Source organism: Cavia porcellus, unplaced genomic scaffold (genome assembly GCF_034190915.1).
Source record: "Cavia porcellus strain 051 isolate PalLab524CR breed Dunkin Hartley unplaced genomic scaffold, mCavPor4.1 scaffold_27, whole genome shotgun sequence".
Classification (NCBI taxonomy): Eukaryota; Metazoa; Chordata; class Mammalia; order Rodentia; family Caviidae; genus Cavia; species Cavia porcellus.
The window spans coordinates 31298864-31322971 of NW_026947510.1; the positions used below are offsets into that span (position 1 = coordinate 31298864).

The window sequence follows — 24108 nt, forward strand, 5'->3', positions numbered from 1 at the left end:
CAGATATTTCAGCTGTGTGGCTAAAATTAATGATCTGATAAAAACTAAAGGAAATTATTCCTTAGTGATACAAGTTAAAGTGGTTTCTTTGCAGGAGATGAGAGCTGAGTGATTGATGATATGTACAGGCTATGATTGATGGAAGCAGTAACATTCCTTTTGGTGGAGGTAAACGTACCTAACAGACTCTACACTTATTTTACACCTGTTTCTGTATAAATTGAAATAACATGGTAACATTTATTTTTATATATTTATCTGAATATTCATCTTTATTTGAGTAATTAATGACAAGTAAGATGCTTATATAACTCTAAAGTTTAAGGTCACTTTTCCCTGCTCTCTCCCTGTTCTCTCCTTGCAATCTCAGAGACATGGGACTCCAGTCACATCCAGAGAAGTGCTCAGATACTCACCATGACAGCATTCTTACCTGAGCAGACCACAGAGGCTGTGTTCCCATGGGCACAGGCAGGAACACCAAGAGCAGTCATAGGGCAACTCCACAAGAAGGATTCATGCCCCGAACAGTGAAATTGGGCTTTCCAGATCTCATCCCCTTCTTCCACAAAGTATGCTCCTTTTGGGGTGGAGACAGTGACTCCACAGCCCAGCTGGTGGCACACGACATCAGCATTGGCCGTGCTCCAGTGGGATGCACAGAGTGCTCTCCAGCCCGCAGAACTTTTCACCTCTACCTGACCCTCACACTGAGAAGATCCATTTTTCATGAGTCGAATTTCAGTGAGATCTGGCAGAAGAAGACAGGGTTTAACACATTTATCCTTATACCAGTATAGTATACAGAAGTTCTGCTAAGTCTTACCTGAACAGATAACTTGAACAGTTCTTCTACGGTGGCAGCTGTCTCCATGACAGGGTGATCTGGGGCAGAACCACAGCTGGGACTCCTTACCCTCACACTGGAATGCTTCATGCCACATCGATCCTCTGTCCTCTCTGAAAGGCACATTTCTCAGAACAGATACAGCCTTGCCACACCCCAGCTCTGCACAGATGACTTGGGCAGTAGGTAAAGTGAAGTTCACATCAGACACTGGAATCCAATGTCCTCCGGAATTCACTTCCACTCGGCCTGAGCAGCGTCCTTCTCCAACAAGATGCATGTATCCTGAGAGAGAGAGAGAGAGAGAGAGAGAGAGAGAGAGAGAGAGAGAGAGAGAGAGAGAGAGAAGAAGAATGAGAAGATAAATTAACCTGTCTAGACGTGGAATTTGCCATCATCATGTGACAGTCAGTAGTATGAAATATTTTCCCCCCAGTGTTTGGGCATGTGATGAGAATTTACCAAGTGGAATGAAAATGAGTCTTGCATATGCAAATATCTAAATAAAAATTCTGAGGTAATATGCAGGTTGGTTCTGAATAGCTGAATACCAGGTATAGATAGATTTAGATACAAATATAGTTTTAGATGTACATGTAGATATATAGATATGAATACATGTTTAAGTATATAAATATATTTAGACATGTTATTCTATTTTCTTATGTATCATGTCTGCATTTCTGTTTTTTACAATCTACCTTATTCTGTAATTCTGTATTTATTCTCTCAATATAAACTTAATGTTGAATAAATTTATGCGTATCTATAACACTATTATAGATATATTTTAATTTCCATATAATAATGATTATAGTTAGCTAGTCATTTTAACCTATGTACACACTCAGCAGTCATATTTATTTCCATTTAAATAGTTTGAAACTGATGGAAAAATTAGTTTCATTGCAAAGTGATTTCTATTATATAGGAAGAAAGAAAAATTAGAAGCTACATTAGAAGACATTAAGGCATTGGGCAGTCTCTCTCTCTCTCTCTGTCTCTCTCTCTTTCTGTCTCTCTCTCTCTCTCTCTCTCTCTCTCTCTCTCTCTGCCTCTCTCTTGCTCTTTCTCTCACTCTCTCTGTCCTTTATTTTTTTGAGAGATTACTTTACTCCTAGAGAGTAATATTTGAATGATAAATGAAGCTACATATTAAAAATGATCAGAAAAAATTTCAAGATTTGATTCAGAGTTTTTAAGGGGAACTTCAATATAGGTAAATATTTATTCTGTAACAGCCTTTGTAAAGAAATATCTTGGCCTTGATTGTTTTTCTCAACAGAATTTCAGCCCATGTTATGATCATAAAGATATGACTATAATATTTTTATGTGGAAAATAAGAATTCAGACAAAAATTTCAACCTAATATAACTAATCTCACTGTCATTTAAAATTAAAATTAATGAAAGTGGTGGTGGTGTCATTAATAAATAGCCATCAGTATTACTGGGAAAGTGCCATACATATCATTTTCCTTGTTCCTAGGCTATGCAAAATCCCTGAATGCCAGTGGATGCTTCTTTTTTCCTTTTTTACATCTTCTGATTTCCAGCTGGATACACCTGGGAATTAATTTTCAGTACAGCAAACCATTGAGGGTGGCCAGTTGTGTAGGAGTTAATCAGAATTTCTATGTCAATTAGTATTCACACTTGTCTGAAATTTATTTTTCTCTTTTATTTATTGGTTACATTTAATGTTACATTTATTTTTATTTTAAAGAGAAAAATTAATAAAACAATGTTAAAACAGGTTTGTGGGAGAGTTACAGTAACTAAAACATTGTGTATTTTTTCTTTATAGCAGTTATTTAGTGTACAAGATATAAGCATAATATGTTGTCTAAACTAAATTGTTACAAAAGTTTCTATTCAAGGAACTAAGAGGACCTAGTTGTAGTAACTAGCAACTATATTTTGTATAAATATATATTTTTCCCTTTCGTCCTATATCCTTCCCTTGTCTTTTCTTTTGAACATTTTTTTTGCAATTCACAATATCTACCATGTATTTTCACTTAATTTATTCACTTAATTTCTCAAAGTAGTGAGACAATATGATCCTTACACATATGGGTCTAATTTATTTCACATATAAATATGGCCTTAAGTTGCATACATTTATCCATAAAAGAGGAAAGAAAAGACACAAACTTAGTCAATTACGAATTTAGAAAGGAGGAAATCACAATGGATTCTACAGAAATCCAGGAGATCTTGAATACCTACTGTGAGAATATATAGTCTAATATGATAGAAAATACTGATAAAATGGATAGATTTCTAACCATAATCAAATTTTTAAAACTAAGTCAAGAAGATGATTTAATATGAGTCAATGAAATTGAAATGACAATTAAAAATTTACAGACAAAGAAAATCCCAGGTCCTGATGGATTTTGAGTTTTTCAAGCAATTTAGAGAAGAACTACCACTATTAATACAGAAGCTCTTTAAAGAAATTGAAAGGGATGTAGTACTTTCTCAATCATACCTGTAAACAAAAATTACCCTGACTCTAAAACAAAAGAACACAGCCAGAAAAGAAAACTACAGGCCAATTTTCCTAATGAACATAGATGCAAAAAATTCTTAATAAGATACTATCAAACAAAATGCAGCAAAATATCAAGAATGTTATACCATACAACTAAGTAGGATCCCTCAAGGATACAGGAATGGTTCAAAATATGCAAATCAATAAAGTTAATACTCCATATTAGCAGAACCAAAAAAATGACATGATCATCTCAAAAGATGCAGAAAATCATTTGACAAAATCCAACATGCATGCATAATTAAAAACCTACAGAAGACTGGAATATATAGTCTTTATCAGAATCTGAAAAAAAATCATTTAAAACAAACCAACAGATAACGTCATATTAAATGGGCAAAAACTGAAAACTTTCATTCTAAAGTCAATAAGATCACAAGGATGCTCATTATTACCATTCATATTCAACATAGTTCTGGAAACAATAGCCAGATCAATTAGAGAAGAGAAACAAAGGAATAAATATAGGAAAGGAAGAAGGTAAATTATCATTATTTACAAATGGCCTTATACTTTACATTGAAGACTTACAAATATCCAACAAATGGTGCATTTCTATGTTTCAGGAAGACAAATAAAATTCCACATTTGAATGAAACATCACCAGCAATTTTAGAAGTTCTATTCTAGATAATGCTGTGATATTTGGTGTCTTGGTTACTTTTCTCTTTAACTGTTGGGACCAAAAACCCATTTCCAGAAATTAGGGAAGGGAAGGCTAATTTCTTAGAGGTTGGAGGTTTCAGTCCATAGTGAGTTGGCTCCAAGCAACAGGGTGGCATAGTGGCCAGTGTAAGTACTAAGTGTGAACAGCAAAAGAGAAGGACAGGCCTTCTTTCTGTCATTACACTGCATGTTACATTTATCCCTGGGCAAGTGTAATACTTTTGCCACCAATCTGAGTATTAGACAATAAACCAATCACAGGTGCTAGAGTTGGCTGTATCCTTGATTCTATGAGGCTTGAGAGAGGGCATTGGCATAAACCATGGCATCTGGTTAAGTTCTTCTATAATTTAACTGTCATTATAGTAACTGAGTCTTTGAAAATAATTTCTTGTCTTCTGCTTTACTAGGTGTTTGAGTAAAAAGGAACCATTTTAATGTTTACTTTTTCCTTATGCTTTTCTTTGCTCATATAAGAATCCACTGAGAAGTAAAATTTATGCTTCATATTCTACTTATTTTTCCTTCTGCAGAACTTATAGTCAAATACAAAATTTCAGATTTTGAGTTGTATGATTCATCTACATCCCCAAAATATGGATAAACAAATATCTGATTAATGTGTCCGTGCAGTCCTCTAACTTGATCATGAGGAATGCAATAAATAATGGCTTGAGTGTGATACAAAAATTTTCAGATGGTGGAGATTTGCCTTCAAAGACCATGGGCTGAAGCAAAATTATGTGCCAGCTCCATCTGAGCTGTATACAACATTTATATTGGAATTGTTTCTTTGAATTTTGAGATATAATACAAGTCAAATTTGTGAGGAATTTGTTAAAGCACAAAATATTTAATATAATATATACTGTTGGATATATCAGCAAAAATTCTAATTATACGTGGCAGAAGGCCAATTCAAATATATTTGATATACAAAGCTGGCAGATATCACAGAATAGGTAAATTTCTCAAAAAAAGCACATGAGATTTTGGTTACCATTGCAATTCATCTAAACATTTTTTTCTAGTTCCTGCTTCATTCTTTTTATATTTGCTCTTTACAAAGCACTTTCCACAAAGTTGAGCCTCTGTACTCTCCTAAGCTACTTTGATAATAAGAAGATGACAAATTCTAGAGATGGTTCAATTGATGATCACTTGCCTTGTGGGAGGCACATGTGACCAAGGAGAGGAGAATACTGAGAATAAGCATGGTTTCTTGACACAGTGCCCAGCATAAGAATTTACTCCACACACTATGAGATGCTTAACTGAAAATCAGGGCTAGTATAGCATATAGGATCTACGTAAAATTAACTATATTATGAATGTTTTGAAGATCTTAGTGTTTTAAATGGAAAGGCAGAAAAAAAATTAATGTATTCATTAACAAATGACCATAAATACCAATTTCAATGTCAATGTAATGAATTCTATTCTATTTTGCATGAGATTGTAAAGTTCACAAGAAATAATTGTGAAAATTTCAAGACACTTACAAACTGATATTGTAAAGAAGGTCAAGGAGAAGTAGGTAGCATAGGGCCTGACTTGGATGACTAAAGTGGTGGAGATGATAATGGTGACTTACAGTGCATTGTGTACAGGGATGTTGCCCTCCCTGGGAACTTGGCATGCACTTGCTATTTGCCTCTTGACCCCGTGAATCTTAGCTTACCCCAGAAACAAATGCTAATATCTTTATTGACCTAGATTATATAAACCTGTGAATTAATTATTTTGGGGAATCAGTTTACCACTGTATGTATGGGCAAAGTAAAGTCTCTAAGGTGAGAATATTGATTTGAGCTAGTTCTTCTCAGTGAGCTCACTGGCCACACGCCAACCCTGCTTTTGCAATATTATAATTAAACCTCTGTTTCGTATTAACTTGATTTTGTATGTTGTTTGTTCTGTGCTGGACTGGTTCATTTATGTGGGGTCTGAGGGGGATTCTTTTTTATGTCACCCTCTTTTCTGCTGGTGTCTGATATACTTGTTTTGTCCTGGCTTATAGATGCATCACTTCAATCCCTGCCTCTGTCTTTACATGGCTAACTTCCCTATGATTGTTACTGTGCCTCCTTTCCTAAGGACACAGTTATATTTGATGAGGAGTATCAGTGAAAGACTTCAGACCACTACTGAGGACTGACCTAGACAGTAGGCTAAAAATTAACACCCTCTCAAATAGTCTCTGCTTTATTGAAAGTTTTTTGTTTAAATCTGAGAGGCTTCTGCAGGGTTTATTTAATGTTGTTTTTGTATACATTTCACTTAGAGGCAAAGCTATCTCATTCTGATCAAGTGTCCCAGAAAGAAATGTGCTAGAAGGAAAGGATTTTTGTCATGCTTCTAAGATAACAATATGCAATATATTAATTAGTATTAATTTCCCATGCTTTTATTGAAACTCTGTACCATTTCTATCATTTTTTTATGTTTTGTTTTTACAATTACAAAAAAACCAACAAGAAACCATAAAATATCAATTCAACAGCTTCAAGGTGATGTAAAGAAAAACATTATACGATGTATAGGTGTCAATGATAACGCAGGGGTCAATGTAAATGACATAAATAAATTATTGCAGAAGTAATACCAGAAATGTTCTCAAGTATGGGAACAGAATCTGATACACAGATAAATGAACTCCAAACATTCGTATAGAACTCCAAACAATCATAACTAAAGTAAGACTACACACAAACATATAATAGTCATAATCCCAGATATTCGGCATAAAGCAGAATATTAAAAGCTGTTAGAGAGAAGAAAGAGAACATCTATCAAGGAAACTACATTAGAATGATGGCCAAATTCTGAACGCAAACCCTCAAGTAAAAACCAACTTGCAGTGAATTATTTCAAGCACTGAAAGGAAAGAACTTCCACTTGGCATGGTGGGACACACCTGACATCCTTGAACTTAGAAAGCTGAGGCAGGAACATCATAACAAATATGAAAGCAACCTGGGCTTACAGTGAATTATTTCAAGCACTGAAAGGAAAGAACTTCCACTTGGCTTGGTGGCACACACCTGACATACTAGCACTTAGGAAGCTGAGGCAGGAGCATCATAACAAATTTGAAAGTAACCTGGGCTACAAGGTGAGCTCAACATCAGCCCGAATTGCATAGTGAGACCCCATCTCAAAAAGACAGAAAAAAAGCAAGAAACAAAACATCTTCAAATTGTATTGTTCAAAACTATTTATTGAAATTAATAGAGAAATACGATATTTCCAAGACAAAGAACAACTGAAAAAATACACGTACACCAAACAAGCTCTACAAAGAGTACTGAAAGATATTCTAGATAGAGATAAAACAGACCACAATTCCCAAAACAACAACAGAAACTAACCAGCAGGCAGAACAAGCAATTAAACAAAGGGAAAAAAAGCAGGAATCCAACAAAGGGATAATATCATGACAAAGATAAGCCAATATATAGACATACACAAATGCAATTATAATCATCAATGCAAATGGCCTCAATTCAGCAATTAAAATAAATGGATTGCCAGAATGGATAAAGAAATAAGATCCACCAATATGCTGTATACATGAAACATATTTAATCAAAAAGAAACATAACTAAAAGGCAAAGGATAAAAATAATTTTCCATACAACACACGCATACAAAAAAGTAGGGATATTTTGTTTGAAAACAATATGAATTTGAAACCAAAAATATTCAATACAGATAATGAAGGTCACTACATACTCATTAGGTGAAACAATTAAAAGGAAGAGATAACAGTCATAAATGTATATGCACCAAGTACAAGAATGTCCAAGCGTATAAGACAAATACTAATTGATGAGAAAAATCAAATACACAATAACACAACTTTAACAGGGGACCTTAATTTCCCATTGCCACAAAGACACAGATCAAGTAGACAAAAAGTCAACAGTGAAATAACAGAACTGAATCAAATATGTGAACAAATGAAATTAAAAGTGCTCCATCTAATATCAAAATACACATTTGTCTCAGCTTGACGTGGGATTTTCCCTAAAATAGAATATATACTAGCCTATAAACATACTTAAGTAAATGCAAAGGAATCAAAATTATTCTATGCATATTATCTGACCATAGAGCATTGAAATTGGAAATTAATGGCAAAGAATTGCAAAAACTCAATAAATGCATTGAAATTAAATAATATCCTCATAAAAACCAATTGGTCACAGGTGAAATTAAATATGAAATTAAATGATATCTACATTTAAATGAAAATGCAGATACAATATAATAGAACCTGGAGGAGCAATGAAAGCAGTCTTAAGAGGGATATATATATATATATATATATATATATTCAGATTTATATATCTATATCTAACTATTTATCTATATTCAGTGATATATATATATATATATATATATATATATATATATCACTGAATTCTCATAGGAATACAAAATGATCACAGATAAACAACCGAAGGCTATATCTCAAGCTTCTAGAAAAAGAATAGCAAGTAAAGATCAATTCTCAAAGAAGGGAGGTTATTAAAAAGATCAGAGCATAAATGAATAAAACAGACACTGAGAAATACAATAAAAAGTTAATGAATCAGATATTGTTCTTTGAAACAATAAAAAAAATTGATAAACAACTAGCCAACATTACCAAGGAAAGAAAAACTAAAATTCATGCAAAGAGAAATAAAAAGTGTAGAATTAACAGAGATCCTGTGGAAATTCAGAAAATCTTTAACACTTACTTTAAAAATCTTTACTTGCATAGAAGAGACAATGCAAAGGAAATGGACAAATTCCAAGAAAGTATGAATTACCAAAGCTGAATCAAGAATATATAAAAATTTTGAGAAACCAAGTATCTGTTTACAGAGATTGAAATTGTAATTAAAAACTTACCAACTCAGAAAAGTCCAGGTTTGATGGATTAATAACTGAATTCTAAAAGAAATTTAATAACGATTAAATACACCTCAAACTCTGTAATAACACTAAAAATGAAGTAATTCTCCTGAGCCATTCCTTGAAGCATGTATTATTCAGGGAATTCAGGGATGCAGGGATGGCTAAAAATATGCAAACCAAAAACATAATACACTACATCAACAGAGCCAAAGACAAAAAATCACAGGGTCATCTTAATAGATGCAGAAAAATCTTATGATAAACTCCAACACTTATTCATATAGAAAACAGTAATAGATGATTGCTACCGCAATTTGACGAAGGCATATATGACAAACCACAGTAAACACCCTAATAAATGGACAAAACCTGAAATCTTTTGCTCTTAAATCATGAGCAATTCAGAATGTCCACTAGCAGTATTCCTATTCAATACAGCTCTGGAAATGTTAGCCAGAGAAATTGGACAAGAGAGAGAAATAAAAGGAGTAAGTATAGGAAAGAAAGAAGATAAGTTATCATTCTTGGTAGATGACTTGGTAGTCTACAAAGAAAACCAGCAAAAAACAAATAAATTTAATAAACAAATTCTACTGTGTAGCTGAATACAAAGTCAGCATTTAAATATCAATAGCATTCTTACACAAAAACTAATTCACTGAGATAGAACTTATGAACTTATGAAACTTTTATAATAGGATCCAAAAAAAAAAAAAATGAAATTCTTAGGAATCAATCTCACAAAGAGTGTAAAAGATCTCTATAGTGAAAACTACAGTACTCTGCAAAAGGATCTTGCAGGTACTGTCAGAAAATGTAAAGATATTCCTTTCACTGGATAGGAATAAACAACATTATGAAAATGAGCATATCGAAGAAACTGTCTACCGATTTAGTGCAACCCCAAACAAAATGCCATTAGAATATTCACAGATCTAGTGAAATAATTATTAAAATTCATTGGAATGCAAAAGAGATCTGGAATAGAAAAGACCTTTCTGGTCAACGAAGGCAAGCCAGGAAACATGACAATCCTAGGCTTAAAATTGTGCTACAAAGTTAATGTGATAAAATCAGATTGTTATGAGTAAAAGACAAAGTAAAAAATATACCTGAGGATCAGTGGAACAGACTAGAAGATGCAGACACAATTACAAACATATTCAGCCACCTTATCTTTGATAAAGCATTCAGATGTATTCACTAAAAGAAAGATAGCCTCTTGAATAAATGGTGATGGAAAAATTGGCTTTCCACATGCCTAAGACTATAACTGGACCCATGTCTGTCACCATGCACTAAACTAAAACCGAAATATATCAAAGGTCTAAATATTAAAAGAGAAACACTAAATATACTGGAATACAAGGTACATCGAAATCTGTAAGACACAGGGGTAGGCAAAGAGTTCATAAACAAAGAGCAAACTGCATGTGAATTACTCTAATGAATCAACAATTGTGATCTCATTTTATTAAAATGATTTTTTGCTTCAAAAGAAATCACCTATATAGTAAAAACCCCTCACAGAATATGAAAGAATTTTATCCAACTGTCAATCAGATAAATGGTTTTTAGCTAGAATATAGAGAGATGTAATAAGACACCCCCAAATTCAATGGCTAAATCCAAAACTGGACATCTGAGATGAATACACACTTCTTAAATGAAGATATACAAATGGCAAATAAATGTATGAAGAAATGTACAATGTCACTGGTCATTTGAGAAATGCAAACTAAAACAACAATGAGATTCCATCTCACTTCAGAAAGAATGGCTGTCATCAAGAAATCACCTAATAGCATATGCTGGTTAGGCTGTGAGGAAAAAGGAACCCTTCTTCACTGGTGATGGGAATGTAGACCAGTACAACCACCATGGAAATTAATGTACTGATACCACCAAAAAACTAGTAACGGAAGTCCTATTCAATCTAGCTATTCCCCTCTGGCTATTTTTCCAGAAGAACTGAAAGCATCATGCACAGTGATATATGTGGACCCATGTTTATAGCAGCCAATTTATAATTCTAAATCTTGGAAATAACCCAGATGCTTATCAACCATGGAATGGATAAAAAAGATGTGTGTTTTTTTTTTTTTAATACAATGGTGTATTACTCATAAAGAAGGATAAACTTGAGACTTTTTATAGGTAAATGGATGGAACTTGAGACCATACTTTTAAGTAAAATAAATCAGACTGGCATGTATATGTATCATACTGTCTCTCTAGTTTAAAAAAAAAAAAAAACTAAATGAGTAAATAAGATTCAAAATGTACAATACGTATTGTGAAAATGAAAGGAAAGGAAATCGATCGAAAGGAAAGAACAACTGGGATAGGAGAAAGGGAAAAACAAAGAAGCAAAAAGATCATGCACTCACATATACAAGATAGATAACAGTACTACTAATCTCTTAGTTCATTCAAAAGAATTCTTTTTACTTAAATTGTTTGACTGATCATTTTTCAATTCTTAATCCTGTAATCAGAACAACTACTTAGAAGACAACATTATGCAGTACATTAGCTAGAGTTAATTTCCTAATGTTTTGTATTGAAATTCTATGTCATTACTTATATTCCATTGTTTTATTTTGTTTTTGTTTTTGTTTAAAAAATTATTGGCCATTGTTCTAGATTCAACAAAGGATTTTTACAGTTGTCTGGCTTAGAGCATAGTAACAGCTTGCAATAAAGTAGTTTATTTGAAACACAAAAACAACAAAAACATAATGAAAGTAGAAGCAAACAAAACAAAACAGAAACAAAAAAATTAAAAAATGCTACTTGGTGTAGGTTACAGAGTTAAAGAACATGGTTTAAAACCCGACTTTAACTGTAGAGACCCTGTTAAGTGCTCCAAATGGAACCTCCTACCACATATGACTGCACATTTCTTCTTTCTTCATCTCATGCTTAATATACATAATTTCTCAGACTTCTCTGTAATTATTTCTACTGTGTTATCTTTCAGGTTTCCTTCATTTTCAAACATATTTTATATGCAAGAGAGAGAGTCCTTAGTCACAAAAAAATCTTAAAGTGTAAGACTTACAAAAATATCTTTTACTTTTTTCAACTCTCATAGAATATGGGCGTTTGACAAGTGGAAATGTTTCCTTTTATTTCATCATAGTTAGAATTATACAGCTCAATATAATAGGGATTCAGAAGAAGGATGACCATGGTGTCACTTACCATCTTTCATCTCTATTATATCTTTATTTCTTCCTCTGTGGCCCCAGTAGACTTTAATGTTGTAGCTGTGAGTGATCTGACTCTGCTGAATTTGGAGTCTCTTTTTCTAAGCCTACCTCTGATTTTATATGTGTCTCTGTCCTTTGTTTTCGTCACTTACTAATTTTGGGGGATATGGTAATTTTTTTCTTTAATCTGATAACTTGATCACTCAGGTTCATAAAGATTAAATCTTCTTTCTTTGAGGACTAAACTAGCTTTCTACTCTTTACAATTTTCATTCACTTTTTCAGTGCTAACGTAGTTACCATGAGTGTTAATTTGTCTTTGGCAAGTCCCACAAAGCCCAAAAACTAAGGGTTTGCTGTTTATTCAAATTTGCTATGAAGAAGTGGTGGGAATATTATGGAATGAAGAGATTTTTATGTCATTAGGGCATGTCTTTGATAATGACTGTCAGAGTGGGTATTTTCCTCTCTTTCTGTGTCCCTTTTCATCAAACACATCTCCAAACACACATCACTAAAGGCACTGAAAACAGATATATAATGTTATCTCTTACATTAGTATGCTACACATTAAGATGTTATTGCAATCAATACTTATTTAGCACATGGATAAGTGTTCTTCAGAGTTAGAGTTTGCACACATGCTTTGAAAAAAATTTAAGAGAATCTATTGTAGAATTTATAGAAAAAGAATATATGATCCAGGCATTTTTACAGTCTAATGAATATATTTATGTCTGCATTTATAAAAGTCTTTCAATTTCACATAAACTTATAAATATTATATATCATATCTTCAGAACTATATACCTACTAACGTATAAGAAAACGGTGCGTTATGATATATACATGTAGAAACAATTCCACTGTGCAAAATGTAACTCAGAAATTGTTCCTTTTTTTCTATGGCAGCCTTACTATTTCAAAGTGACTGTGGGTGGAGATTTGCAATTGATTTGAATTATAAGTATGTGATAAAAAGAAAAGAAAGACAAGTTGATTCTAACTGGAATATTTCTAGACTATGGTATAACCAATGTATCATCAGAGTGATAACTATCAGTAGATTACCATAAGATCAGGTACGATCACTAGAGAAGGAATGAATATCAATTGAGGTTTATAAGTACAAATTAAATGAGGTCCATAATCCACAGCTTCTTTGAGTAGTCAGGGTCTATGGACAAACTTGTAAGTACTCTAAGGCACATTCCCCTCCTAGTTCACAGGTATCATAAGTCCCTGGACTCTTCATTCTTCTCCCTCTGTGGATAATGTACTGACCATACCTGAACAGATGACTCCAACATCTTCTGTGTGCTTGCAGTTGTGTTTCCCCCAACCAGCAGAAGGGCACTCCCCTATGTGGGACTCCTCTCCTGTGCAGTTCACCTCATCCAGCCAGATGGGCTCTGAACCCTCCCCAAAATGAGCAGAAATCAGGAAATTGAGGGCCACTCCACAACCCAGCTGTCTGCACGCCACTTGAGCGTCACTCAGGTCCCAGCTGTCATCACAGATGGTGCCCCAAGAACCCTGGTGAAAGATTTCCACTGTCCCCTCACAGTGACTCTTCGTGTTCACCAGGAGAAGCTTTGGGGTCTCTGAAGAATGAAAGTAAAGCAGATAGTTACATTTCATTTTAAAAAGTAGATTTATAATAGCAAAGAATAAAATCATGATTTTCCCAAGTTGGAGGCAGTAGAGGAGAACACAAATTGAACTATTCACTTCAAATAATATAGAATTTCAGTGACACAGGAGCAGGATTTGAAAAGTTTATTATATAATATAATGACTGTAGGCCATAATGACATAGAAGTTGAAAATTATCCATAGAGTAGACTTAGTTATTCTGACCAGAAATTTTAAGTATATTAGGTAAAGTGAGTGTTAATTATCTCAATTGTGCTCTAATCAAAGTGCTGCCATCCTGTTCAGTATGCATCATTTTCCTGGTAACCCTGTACTCTGTCTCAAACTTTGTCCCTCTATGTGAAAGACAATTGTTCCTGGAATTAGCTGACCGCAAGTTGCCAAGATCCCTAAAAGTGGAGCTTGCAGATCACTAGCTACAAAAATTTCTGTAAAAGCCGCTGACTAAGCAAGGAATTCTGTGCCCAAGCCAAATAAGAGAACAAAAGCCTTCTTCACCCTTATCCCCTACCACCCCCGCATTGCATTTTTTTTTTCCTTCATAAGCCTCCCAAATATCTAACCTAGTTGCATGGTTTGGCAAATCCCAATGCTACTTTGCCACTGGTTACCAGCCTAAATAAAACACACCTTTTTGGATGTCATCTCTTTTTTGGGGTACAAAATTAATGAGTTTGTGTTCCAAAATGTCATGTAGTACAAAATAAATTACATAGTATTCAAATAATTCTACATCCAAATTTACAAATAATTAATTTGAAAAATACATAAAAGGCAAAAATAAGGAAATTCCTTCTGTACAAAACTTTAAATGAACCTGTGGAATGCTAAGTGACATCAATCAGTCTGAGATGAACAAATACTACATAATTCCATTTAAATCTTGCATCTAAGATTGTCCAATTCATACACATCAAACAAGAGAATTATTTGCAGGAGGTAGGAGGAGAAGCAAATGAGCCTCAGTACATACACTGAGTCCCATGCAGGGAGGGAAAAGGCTCTCACAGCAAATTTTAACAACATTCATATTTTAAGTGTGCCACAAATGAAAGATTAAACAGTACTCATATCAGTTGTGAAGTTTGCCTAGGGAAGGACAAAAACAACAGTAGAAATTATTATAGGTAAGCCCTGGTTTGACCAGTCCTGCACTTTTAAACTGCAATTTGCATCCACAAATCCCAAGAGAAATCAACTCCCAAAACAAAGGATGACAATAAGCATGTCTGCAACTCAGGAATATAATCGATGCTTGGTTAATACTCCAAACTCGCTTGCAGAACCTACATATTAAAGGAAGCCAATCTCAGTCATGCATGTCTCCTAAGCATAGTAAGTGATTTATCCTTATGATTCACTCAACTAGGGGGTTTCTCTTTCAGCACTTTGCAGTTGCTGAAATCAAGTTGTGGAACATTTTAGGAAAGAATACCCTCTATGAGCAAGCAGGATCAGAGACTATTGCAATGTTAAAGAAAATATTGCTGCCTAATTACACAGCTCTTGCTGAGCAGAATGCCTTGAACAACTTTTTAACTCAAATTCATGGAAGTAATTATTCAGTCATCCAGAGATACCAGTTTACTGGGGTAAATACCAGCTGGCTTATCCAGATTTATATTGACAGTATATAATGAAGCGTTACGTTAATGAAGAACACATGTAAACCTGAAATGCATGAGTATCTCTACAAAGAAATGAAAATCAATACAAGGATAGAAGAATTACTAAGACTCAAGATGTCATGACCTTCAAAATAAATTAAGAAACCTCTACTAATGGAAGGCTTATAAAATATCAAAGAAAAGATTCAGAATAATTATTTTAAGCTTTTAAATATGTGAACATTAAAGTGTATTAATAATACTGTGAGATATTTCAAAAAGAAATAAATTAATAAATACTAAATGAAATCTTAGATAAAAAATATGTAACAGTCAGTGGGAATTTGCAATAGAATGCTTCCACAGTTGGAATGATCAAACTGAGGAAAGAATCAGAGATTAAAAACAGAACACATGAAATTACCTATTCATTGAAGAAAAAATTAAAAAAAAAAAGAAAAGAAAAACAATGAAGAATTTCTATTGGAATTGAGAGAGACATCATCAGGAAACCTAATATAAGCATAATAAAAACAAGACCAAGAGAAGGAGAAAATGAGCTAGTAAAACTTCCAAAAAGTTTTGAGGAAATTAACTAATGCCTGAAGTAAATTACAGAAGTGGCAAACTGAACTCTTCAAATGGAAGGAAAACACATCTAATGATAATGTGAGATCATTTCATGATATATACACAGGAAAATATATGAAGTGTGCAAACATATCAGAATATTTTATTAGCATAATTATTAACAGTAATAACATGTCCTAATGAGGAAGATTCAAATGTAGAATACATGAAAATAAAAACAAATGTAATCATGTGTTAAGGGATATGAAAAACAAAAAGTGACAAATGGATAAAATAGCATTACTTAGCTATATACTACACAGAAGAGACTTACTTCTCCCCTATAAGGATAAATTGAGTTTGAAAATGAATAAATGAGAAAAAAGATATTACATGAAAATAGAAACCAAAAAAGAGCAGTAGTAGATCACTTATATTAAATAAAATAGATTTAATATGAAAAATCATAAAGAGAGCCATACATGATGGTGATATAATTATAAAAAGGTAGCTATAGCAATAGAAAAATCCATGAATCTGAAGGGGCATAAAAAGCATAGTATACTAGAGCAGGAACTTCAACATACACTTTATGTAATAGATGAAAAAATCAACAAAGAAAAAGCAGATTTAACTTCCACTTTAGATCAAATTCACTTAACAAATACATTAGGAATTTTTCATATAAGAACTGCATTATACACAATTCAGCTGCATCTGATCATCCTTCAAGACATGTCACATATTAAGCCCCCAAATAAGATGAGATATTAAAAAAAATCATAGTTACATCATGTGTCTTTTCTGATCCAGTGATGATAAAATTAGAAATAAATAAATGAAAGGAATTTGGAAACAGCAAAAACATATGGAGATTGAACAATATATTCCTGCCTAATGTGGTAGCATATACCTGTAACCCCAGCATTCAGGATGCGGAGGCAGGTACATTGTACAGAGTTTAAGGTCAGCGTGGAGTCCACAGTGAGGTCAGTGCCAGCCTGAACTACAGAGTGAGATAATATTTCAAAACAAGGTAAGACTAATAAAAAGAAAACAACAACAGCAACAAACCAAATCTAAAATGTTTTCCTGTTTAACCAACAGATCAAAGTAGTACATTAAACGAAACAATTTTTTGCAGATGAAATATTTAAGTGGAAACTACTTTAGCTTGAAGGCTTCTAGAAAAAAGGAGCAAAACTCTAACAAAGATTATGGGAGCCCTCTTTAAAGGAAATAAGAGAAAATAAGAAAAGGGCTTCAGCTACAGGACCTGAAGGCAACAGGCCTGAAGAAAATGACCAGGCACACTCAAAGATAAATTAAAGGAATTAGCCATTGTTAACCTCCTATTATTTCTCTTTGAAATTCTGCATCATAATTTTTATTATTTTCTTTCATTTTAAAATAAACAAAAACAATATACAGGATACAGCATAAATAGTTCTGTGATGGAAGTTTACAGCAATAAACAAAACACCTTCACCAAAAGAAGAAATATCTTATATAATCCATAAATGCATTTCAAAAATCAAAGAGAATAGCTATAGGGGCATCTAAAATAGCAAATTGAACTGAAAATTAACAGAAGAAAACTAAAATAAATGACATATGAAGCAAAATTAAAACACTACCTTTTGGAAAAGATAAAATTAGCAATGTCTTAGCATTGCAAAAAGAAGTCTAGACTAAATATAATCATAGATAAAAATAGAAATAGGGCAACTCATACTTCAGAAATGTAAATAATAAAGGAGGACTCTTAAGAAGAACTTTAGCCAATGAATTAGAAAATGTAAAGAAAAGGAATAAATCCCTGGGTTCAAACACTTATAAATTAGTTGTACAAAGAAAGAGAACCATCTCTGCATTCCTAGAATGAATCCTACTTGGTCATGGTATGTAATCTTCTTGATAATTTCATGCATTCCGTTTGTTAGTATTTTATATAGGATTTTGGCAACACTTTGCTTTTGCTGTTATTTTCTGACTGTTTATTTCTTGAGTTTTTGGTTTCTTTCTCTTTAAGACAAGAGAAAACTTCACAGGGAGAAAGATGGATAATGTAAAAAGCTGGAAACAAGTTGATAGTCTCTAGGGTGTGGAAAAGAAACCTGAAAAAAAATTTTCAAAGAACAAGAAAAGGAGAGTTCCGGGGGGGGGGCACAATAGCAATGATAAAAATCAAAGAGAAACTAAAGAAACTGAAGACAAGGCAGAGAAAAAAAGCAAAGCCTGAAATACTAATTCCGGATAACAGAGAAGAGGACTCTCTGCTAACACAAGGTGAACAATGAGAGTTGGCAGCCACAGTGTTTAAGAAAATGGACCAGTTGTACTAACCCCACAGGTAATAGAAAAAGTTCAATTTATTGTAACCTGCAAATATAGTGTGAATTTGTAATCTGAAATTGACTTTTTCTATGTGGGAGGCTAATGTCAAAGAAGAAATGTATGGGAGGGTCCACAAATTTTAAGTGACATAATCAGGAACTATTTGGAGTAGACACATGTTGTTTAAGATTGAACTATTCTGGGAAACCGAATTCACAGAACAATCCCTATTGAGTATTTTGAAGGCAACCCTGCTTCAGTGACTATAAAGGAGACAACCACAGGAGACAGTCACAGAGATGCAAGGACTACTCATGGTTCTCTGAGAAATTTATGCTCTGCGGAGCTCAGGGTGTGGCAGACATTGTGAGCCTACCTTATACATTAAGAAGCTAGGAATTCTCAGGGAATTTTCTCAGAGACACTCGATTACACTACATTGAGTAGTTTGTTTCGAGTTCCTCACTACCTACTTCCAGAACTGAGTTCAGTGATTTTTTTGTTTCATCAACTGTCAACATGATCAGGGTTATGCCTTACCTTGGATGTCTGCTACAGACAGAGGAGCTTTTGGAAAAAGTGGGGGACCTCACACGCCCTTCACAGGCTGCAAAGCTTCTGGAGTTATCAGTGATGCAGGTTGCACACAGGAGCATGAACACTAAAAACTACTGGCATTAGTAGGCCTTGAAGGGGAGAACACTTCATGGATTACCGCTGCCTGGTGGGAAAGGCAAGGCAGAGCTAAACAGTCTCACAGAGAAAAGCAAGTGTGAAAACACAATAGTCCCTAAGTGTGATATACTAACCCTGTTGGTATGTGGTAAACGCTAATTTTATAGACCTAAGAAAGAAATCACCCAAATGCCTTAGCAGATAATTTTTTTGATTTATTTCTGTTTCTCTTTGTCTTTAAGTTTCCTTTTTTATTTCCTCATTCATTTTATCATTGTTTTCTATTTTTTTATTGATTGTGTTACTTTGCCTAATTCTATTTCTTTATTCTTTGATTATTTTATCCTAATTACCCTCATATTTCTTCTCATATTTCTTTTTTAAAAATTTTTAATTTTTCCTTTTTGCAAGCTATTTAATATTAAATCACTATTAAAAGTCTTAATGTTTAACTTTGTACAATGTGCCAATGTTGCTGATTTCTTTCCTATTAAGGTGCTATATTTGATGTTTGTACTGGCTGTTATGTCAATATACAGTCCACATTCTACCATATTTTTATTCCTGATTCCCTTTCTACTTTTAAAGGCAGTATATTTGCCTTTTAAAAAGGCAGTATATTATTGTATGTAAATATTTGGTTTGTCTCTATCAACATTATTTCAGCTATTTTCTCTTCTCTGAGATATCAAGATTATAGAAGTTTGGACACTTAAAAATATCAACTAATACATCAAGTAGTTAAAGAGGGTTAAAATACCAAAGCAAAATGAGATTCAAGGGCATATCACAGAGAAACAGAATCTAATTAAAAGGTGTCCAACAGCAGTAGGAGAATTTTTGTTGCTTAACTGATCTTTGATCCAAATCATAGAAGCTACAAAACCAAGAGCAAGCAAGGCAAAAGATGCTTCCAAAAAATCTTGTTGATCTCTCAGGCACTCAATTCAAAAAGCCACTTAAAATATGAAAAACCAAATACCACAGTAATACACATGCAATGCAGTAACACACATGATAGCAGTAGAATTTGTAATAGCTAAATCTTGGAAGTAATTCAAATGCCCATCAACTGAGGAATGGGTAAAAAAGTGTAGTATTTTTACACAATGAAGTACTGCTAAGCCATAAAGAAGAATGTACCTAAGACCTTTACAGCTAAATGAATATAGCATAAAATCATATTCCTAAGTGAAGTAAATCAGACTCACATGAATAAAATTCACATTGTCTCCCTGGTGTGAGTAACTGAATGAGTAAATAAGGTCGAAAATGTAAAATAGATATTGTAAAATGGGAAGAAATTGTTCAAAAGAAAAAGAAACTAGGATGAGAAACAACTGTTACAGTTTGAGTCTCAATGTCCTCTCAAATCCTTGTGCAGTCATGAGGCATGCTTCTACAGTTTGTGAATGACTCATTGTCCAATGCTGGGATTAAGGGTGTGAGTGTTACACCCACCCTAGGATGGATAGTATACACACAATATAAGGGAGGAAAAGAGTCCTCCCTTCAGTGCACCTCTTCTTTTTCTCTTGTTGCTTGTGCTGTTTTCTGGGCCATGAACTCTTGTCCTCTGCCATGTGCCACTCTGCCTTGGAGACATTGGATTATGAACTGAAACCTCCACACACTGTGTGCATAATAAGCCTTTTCTTCCTTATTTTTGGGTGTCAGTATTTTGATTCAGCAATGAGAGAAAAGTAACCATGAGAAAAAGATAATGCTTTCAAGGGAAAAGGGAAAAATGCAAGTCAGATATAGTATTATTAGCTCTTAGTTCATTGAAAAGGAATGTTTCTGCTAATAGTGACAAATTTTAATGCCATCATATTGCATTCTGAATAGTTACTTTAAATGTAACAATATGTAATGTAATAACTTATTTTTTCATTGTTTTTTATGAAATTTTGCATTGCCTTTATTCTATAAAGTAAAAAAAATACATATGAAGTGGCAGAAACATGGATGTATTTCAAACAATTTCTGGAGGGAGCAATGTCATCTATAAAAAAAGTGCCCTCAACTTTTTGAAATATATTCCCTTTTTGTCTTTTTCTTACTAATACTCTCTCTCTCAGTGTTTTTCATCTGCAATATTTTCAGTACCTTTTCATGATGTTGTTTTTAGGGGTAATATTAAAGATTCCCATGTGTTCTGGAAGACAAAACTTACCTCTACTCTTGTGCTCCAGTCCCCTTTGAAAGCCAAGGGCATATAGTGACTTTCTTATCAAAGCATGGCAAAGAGCAAGCAGAATGTTCCCTGGAATTCTGGATATTTGCACAGGTAATGACACACTTGGAAGTAATGCTTGTGAATGAGATTTAGAAAGGGCCTAACAAGAGGCACACCAGAGCTTTCTGCACAGAGTTTATATTTGTGTAGGAGATAGGTGATTGAAGACCACATTCAAAATTAATTTCTACACTACTTTTTTCAAAATACAAATGTCTTTCACATTGTGTAATGCACCAGGAACTTCTTCAGATGTTGAATATATAACTCAGATAAATATAATGACATGACATTATGTGAATGTATGTGTGTATGTGTGTGTGTGTGTGTGTGTGTGTGTGTGCACGCACAATCGTGTGGTTAAATGTTGTTTAGAATAAACGCAAGCAGATCCTTTTAAGTCATAAACTCCCAAATGCATTCCTCTTAGTTACTGAACCTATTAAGAAAAAACCTTATATGATCTTAGCCAAAAGGCAGCGATGTCATACCTTGCTGATAATTTTTTTTTATCTCTTCTACTTATATATGCACATTAAGACTCTATTTTAGCCATCATTGTATGACCTGGCAGTTTATAGCTATGCTTGTATCACACACTGGACTTTCTATACACATTGTATGGAAACGTAAAAGTACAAAGAAACATTTCTCATACTGATAGAGAACTTATGATTTGTGGCTTTAATTCATAAATCTTTTGAGCTTTCAAGAAAAGGATGAACATTACTTATGTCTGAACCTGAAAAAGAGACTTCCAAACATTCTGTAATCCAGTACTAGGCTAATAAGTATATGAAAATAATAGGAACTTTTGGTAAATTAGGTTAAAACAAATACTATATGTTTTGACATTTTGAAAGATCTTGGTCTCTCATTGAAAAATAATAATTTTAATACCTCTTTTAAAAGGGAAAACCATATATTTGAAATAAAGATATCAGCATTCAAATTATTTTAAATAGATTATATTTCCAATGGAATTTTAGTATTCACAAGAAAGAGCATTTAAAATTTACAAATGAATTCATAAAATAAATAAGTAATTTGAGGGCATTAGATATTTATAAGATAGTCTATGAAAAGTGTTATGGTCTTATGCAAAAACAGGCTGAGATTGTAAAGAAGAAGCATATAAATATTGACTGAAATTCTCATGTGTTTGTGTGTCACAGTGGTGTTGTCTGCCCCAAGGAATGGCAAATAGTCAGACTTTCTGTCAATACTGTGTGTGTCAGCCGTCAGTCCATCAGGCTTATTCATCTCCCTGTTTTACCCACTATAGGGATGATATTGTTCCAGCACATGAATCCTTATTTATCTTGCATCAAGTACTTGGTAAAATAGATAATATCCTTTTTGAAGCAGTATGGTGTGGTTCCCAAAAAGGTGCAAAACACTACACCTTTTTATGTATTGTGTCACCTTATCCAACAAAGGCATGTCATGCCCCACCCTGTTCAAAGACATTTTGTCTTACAATCCTAACTGATTTTCAAACTCTATTTGGTAATATTAATTTGTTCTGCCCAGTTCTTAAAATAGCTTTTAAACTTTATGTAAAATACATCACATTAAAGATCAATTAGGTAAAAAGCTTCTTATGTATTAACTATATAATTAAAAAGTGTAACGAAACAATAAGTTAAATGTGTTATGAAATGTCAACATGATTTTCATGCTGTAATTTTTGTATATTTTTGCTTTCTAATGTTCTGTGTAAAATATATAACTTTTATGTGCTAATATTCTTTAAAGATTGAAATATTTGAATACCCATAATTGTTAGGGAATATTGGTTATAAATTATCTTCTAAGGTGTTTGTTATTCAGATAAGATAGTAATATTAAACTTACTGCCTCCATGAAAATGCAATGTTATTAAACTTTGCTTCTTGATGTTTTGAGATTTAGAAACCAAAAGATTAGAAAGATAAATGGGTTAAGAGTACAGCCAATATTTTGGCTCCAGCCCTCCAGGGTTATTGAGATATAACAGAACTTCTGCCATGATATCTTGTAATTTGGTGAGTCTGAAGGAGACTGGTCAAGGAGATTATGGAATCACAGAGGGAGATGATCTATGGTATGTGTTGTTCCTAAGAAGAGTCACTAGGAGAAACAAATCTCCCAAACTTTCACAGAAGTTTGGTCAAACATTGGCATAACTCATTCATATGACTGACACTGACAGAAATACTAAGAGGTGCTGTCCATGGATTCAGGATAATTCCTGAGGAAACTTGATAGATAATTTACCTTGATAGATAACAAGAAATTGATTTTGAGTGGAATAAGTCTCACATGAAGTTGGTCTTAAACATCCAGCAGAAAAGTGTTATCTGAAGAGTTCTACAAACATAGCTCCTCCAAATTCAACTGAATCAACTAAAAAACCAGAAAATTGGAGGTGTTGCAAGCTAATGAGCTAGTAATACTTCACACATGGGAAGTCAAAAGCACAGAGTGCCTGAGGAATGTCCCAAAGGGATGGAGCACCTAAGGAAAGTCCTGAGGGAATGTGTTGTTAGAAGAGAACAAATGTTCCAATGCTAAGAACATGGGGCATAAGAAGGGAGCTGGTTAAGCAATAGGGTATCATTTGACAAATGTATAAATAAAGGCATTGGGGGTAGTTGAGCAGTCTCTTGACCTATTGAGAAGAAGCACTCCATTTGACCTCAGCTTCATGCTTTTATCTTTATTTTCTTCATCCTTTCATCATTCTTATCCCTCCCCACATCCTTCTTACAGGAGGAGAAAATTCCCACCAACAGGACACTAAGGCAAATACAAAATGTCACATCAAATGGTAGAAGAAAGGTAT

General features: G+C 33.6%; 1 protein-coding gene across 1 annotated transcript in view; it reads right to left on the bottom strand.

The window, feature by feature from the left end:
• LOC106025033 (antigen WC1.1-like) overlaps positions 1 to 24108 on the bottom strand; it is a 36778-nt gene that overhangs the window by 11993 nt on the left and 677 nt on the right. The window contains exons 2-4 of the mRNA XM_063238128.1: positions 13487 to 13801; positions 827 to 1132; positions 434 to 751 (exon numbers count right to left, since the gene is read on the bottom strand). Coding sequence (XP_063094198.1) covers positions 434 to 751; positions 827 to 1132; positions 13487 to 13801 — 939 coding nt within the window. The remainder of the gene's footprint in view (positions 1 to 433; positions 752 to 826; positions 1133 to 13486; positions 13802 to 24108) is intronic.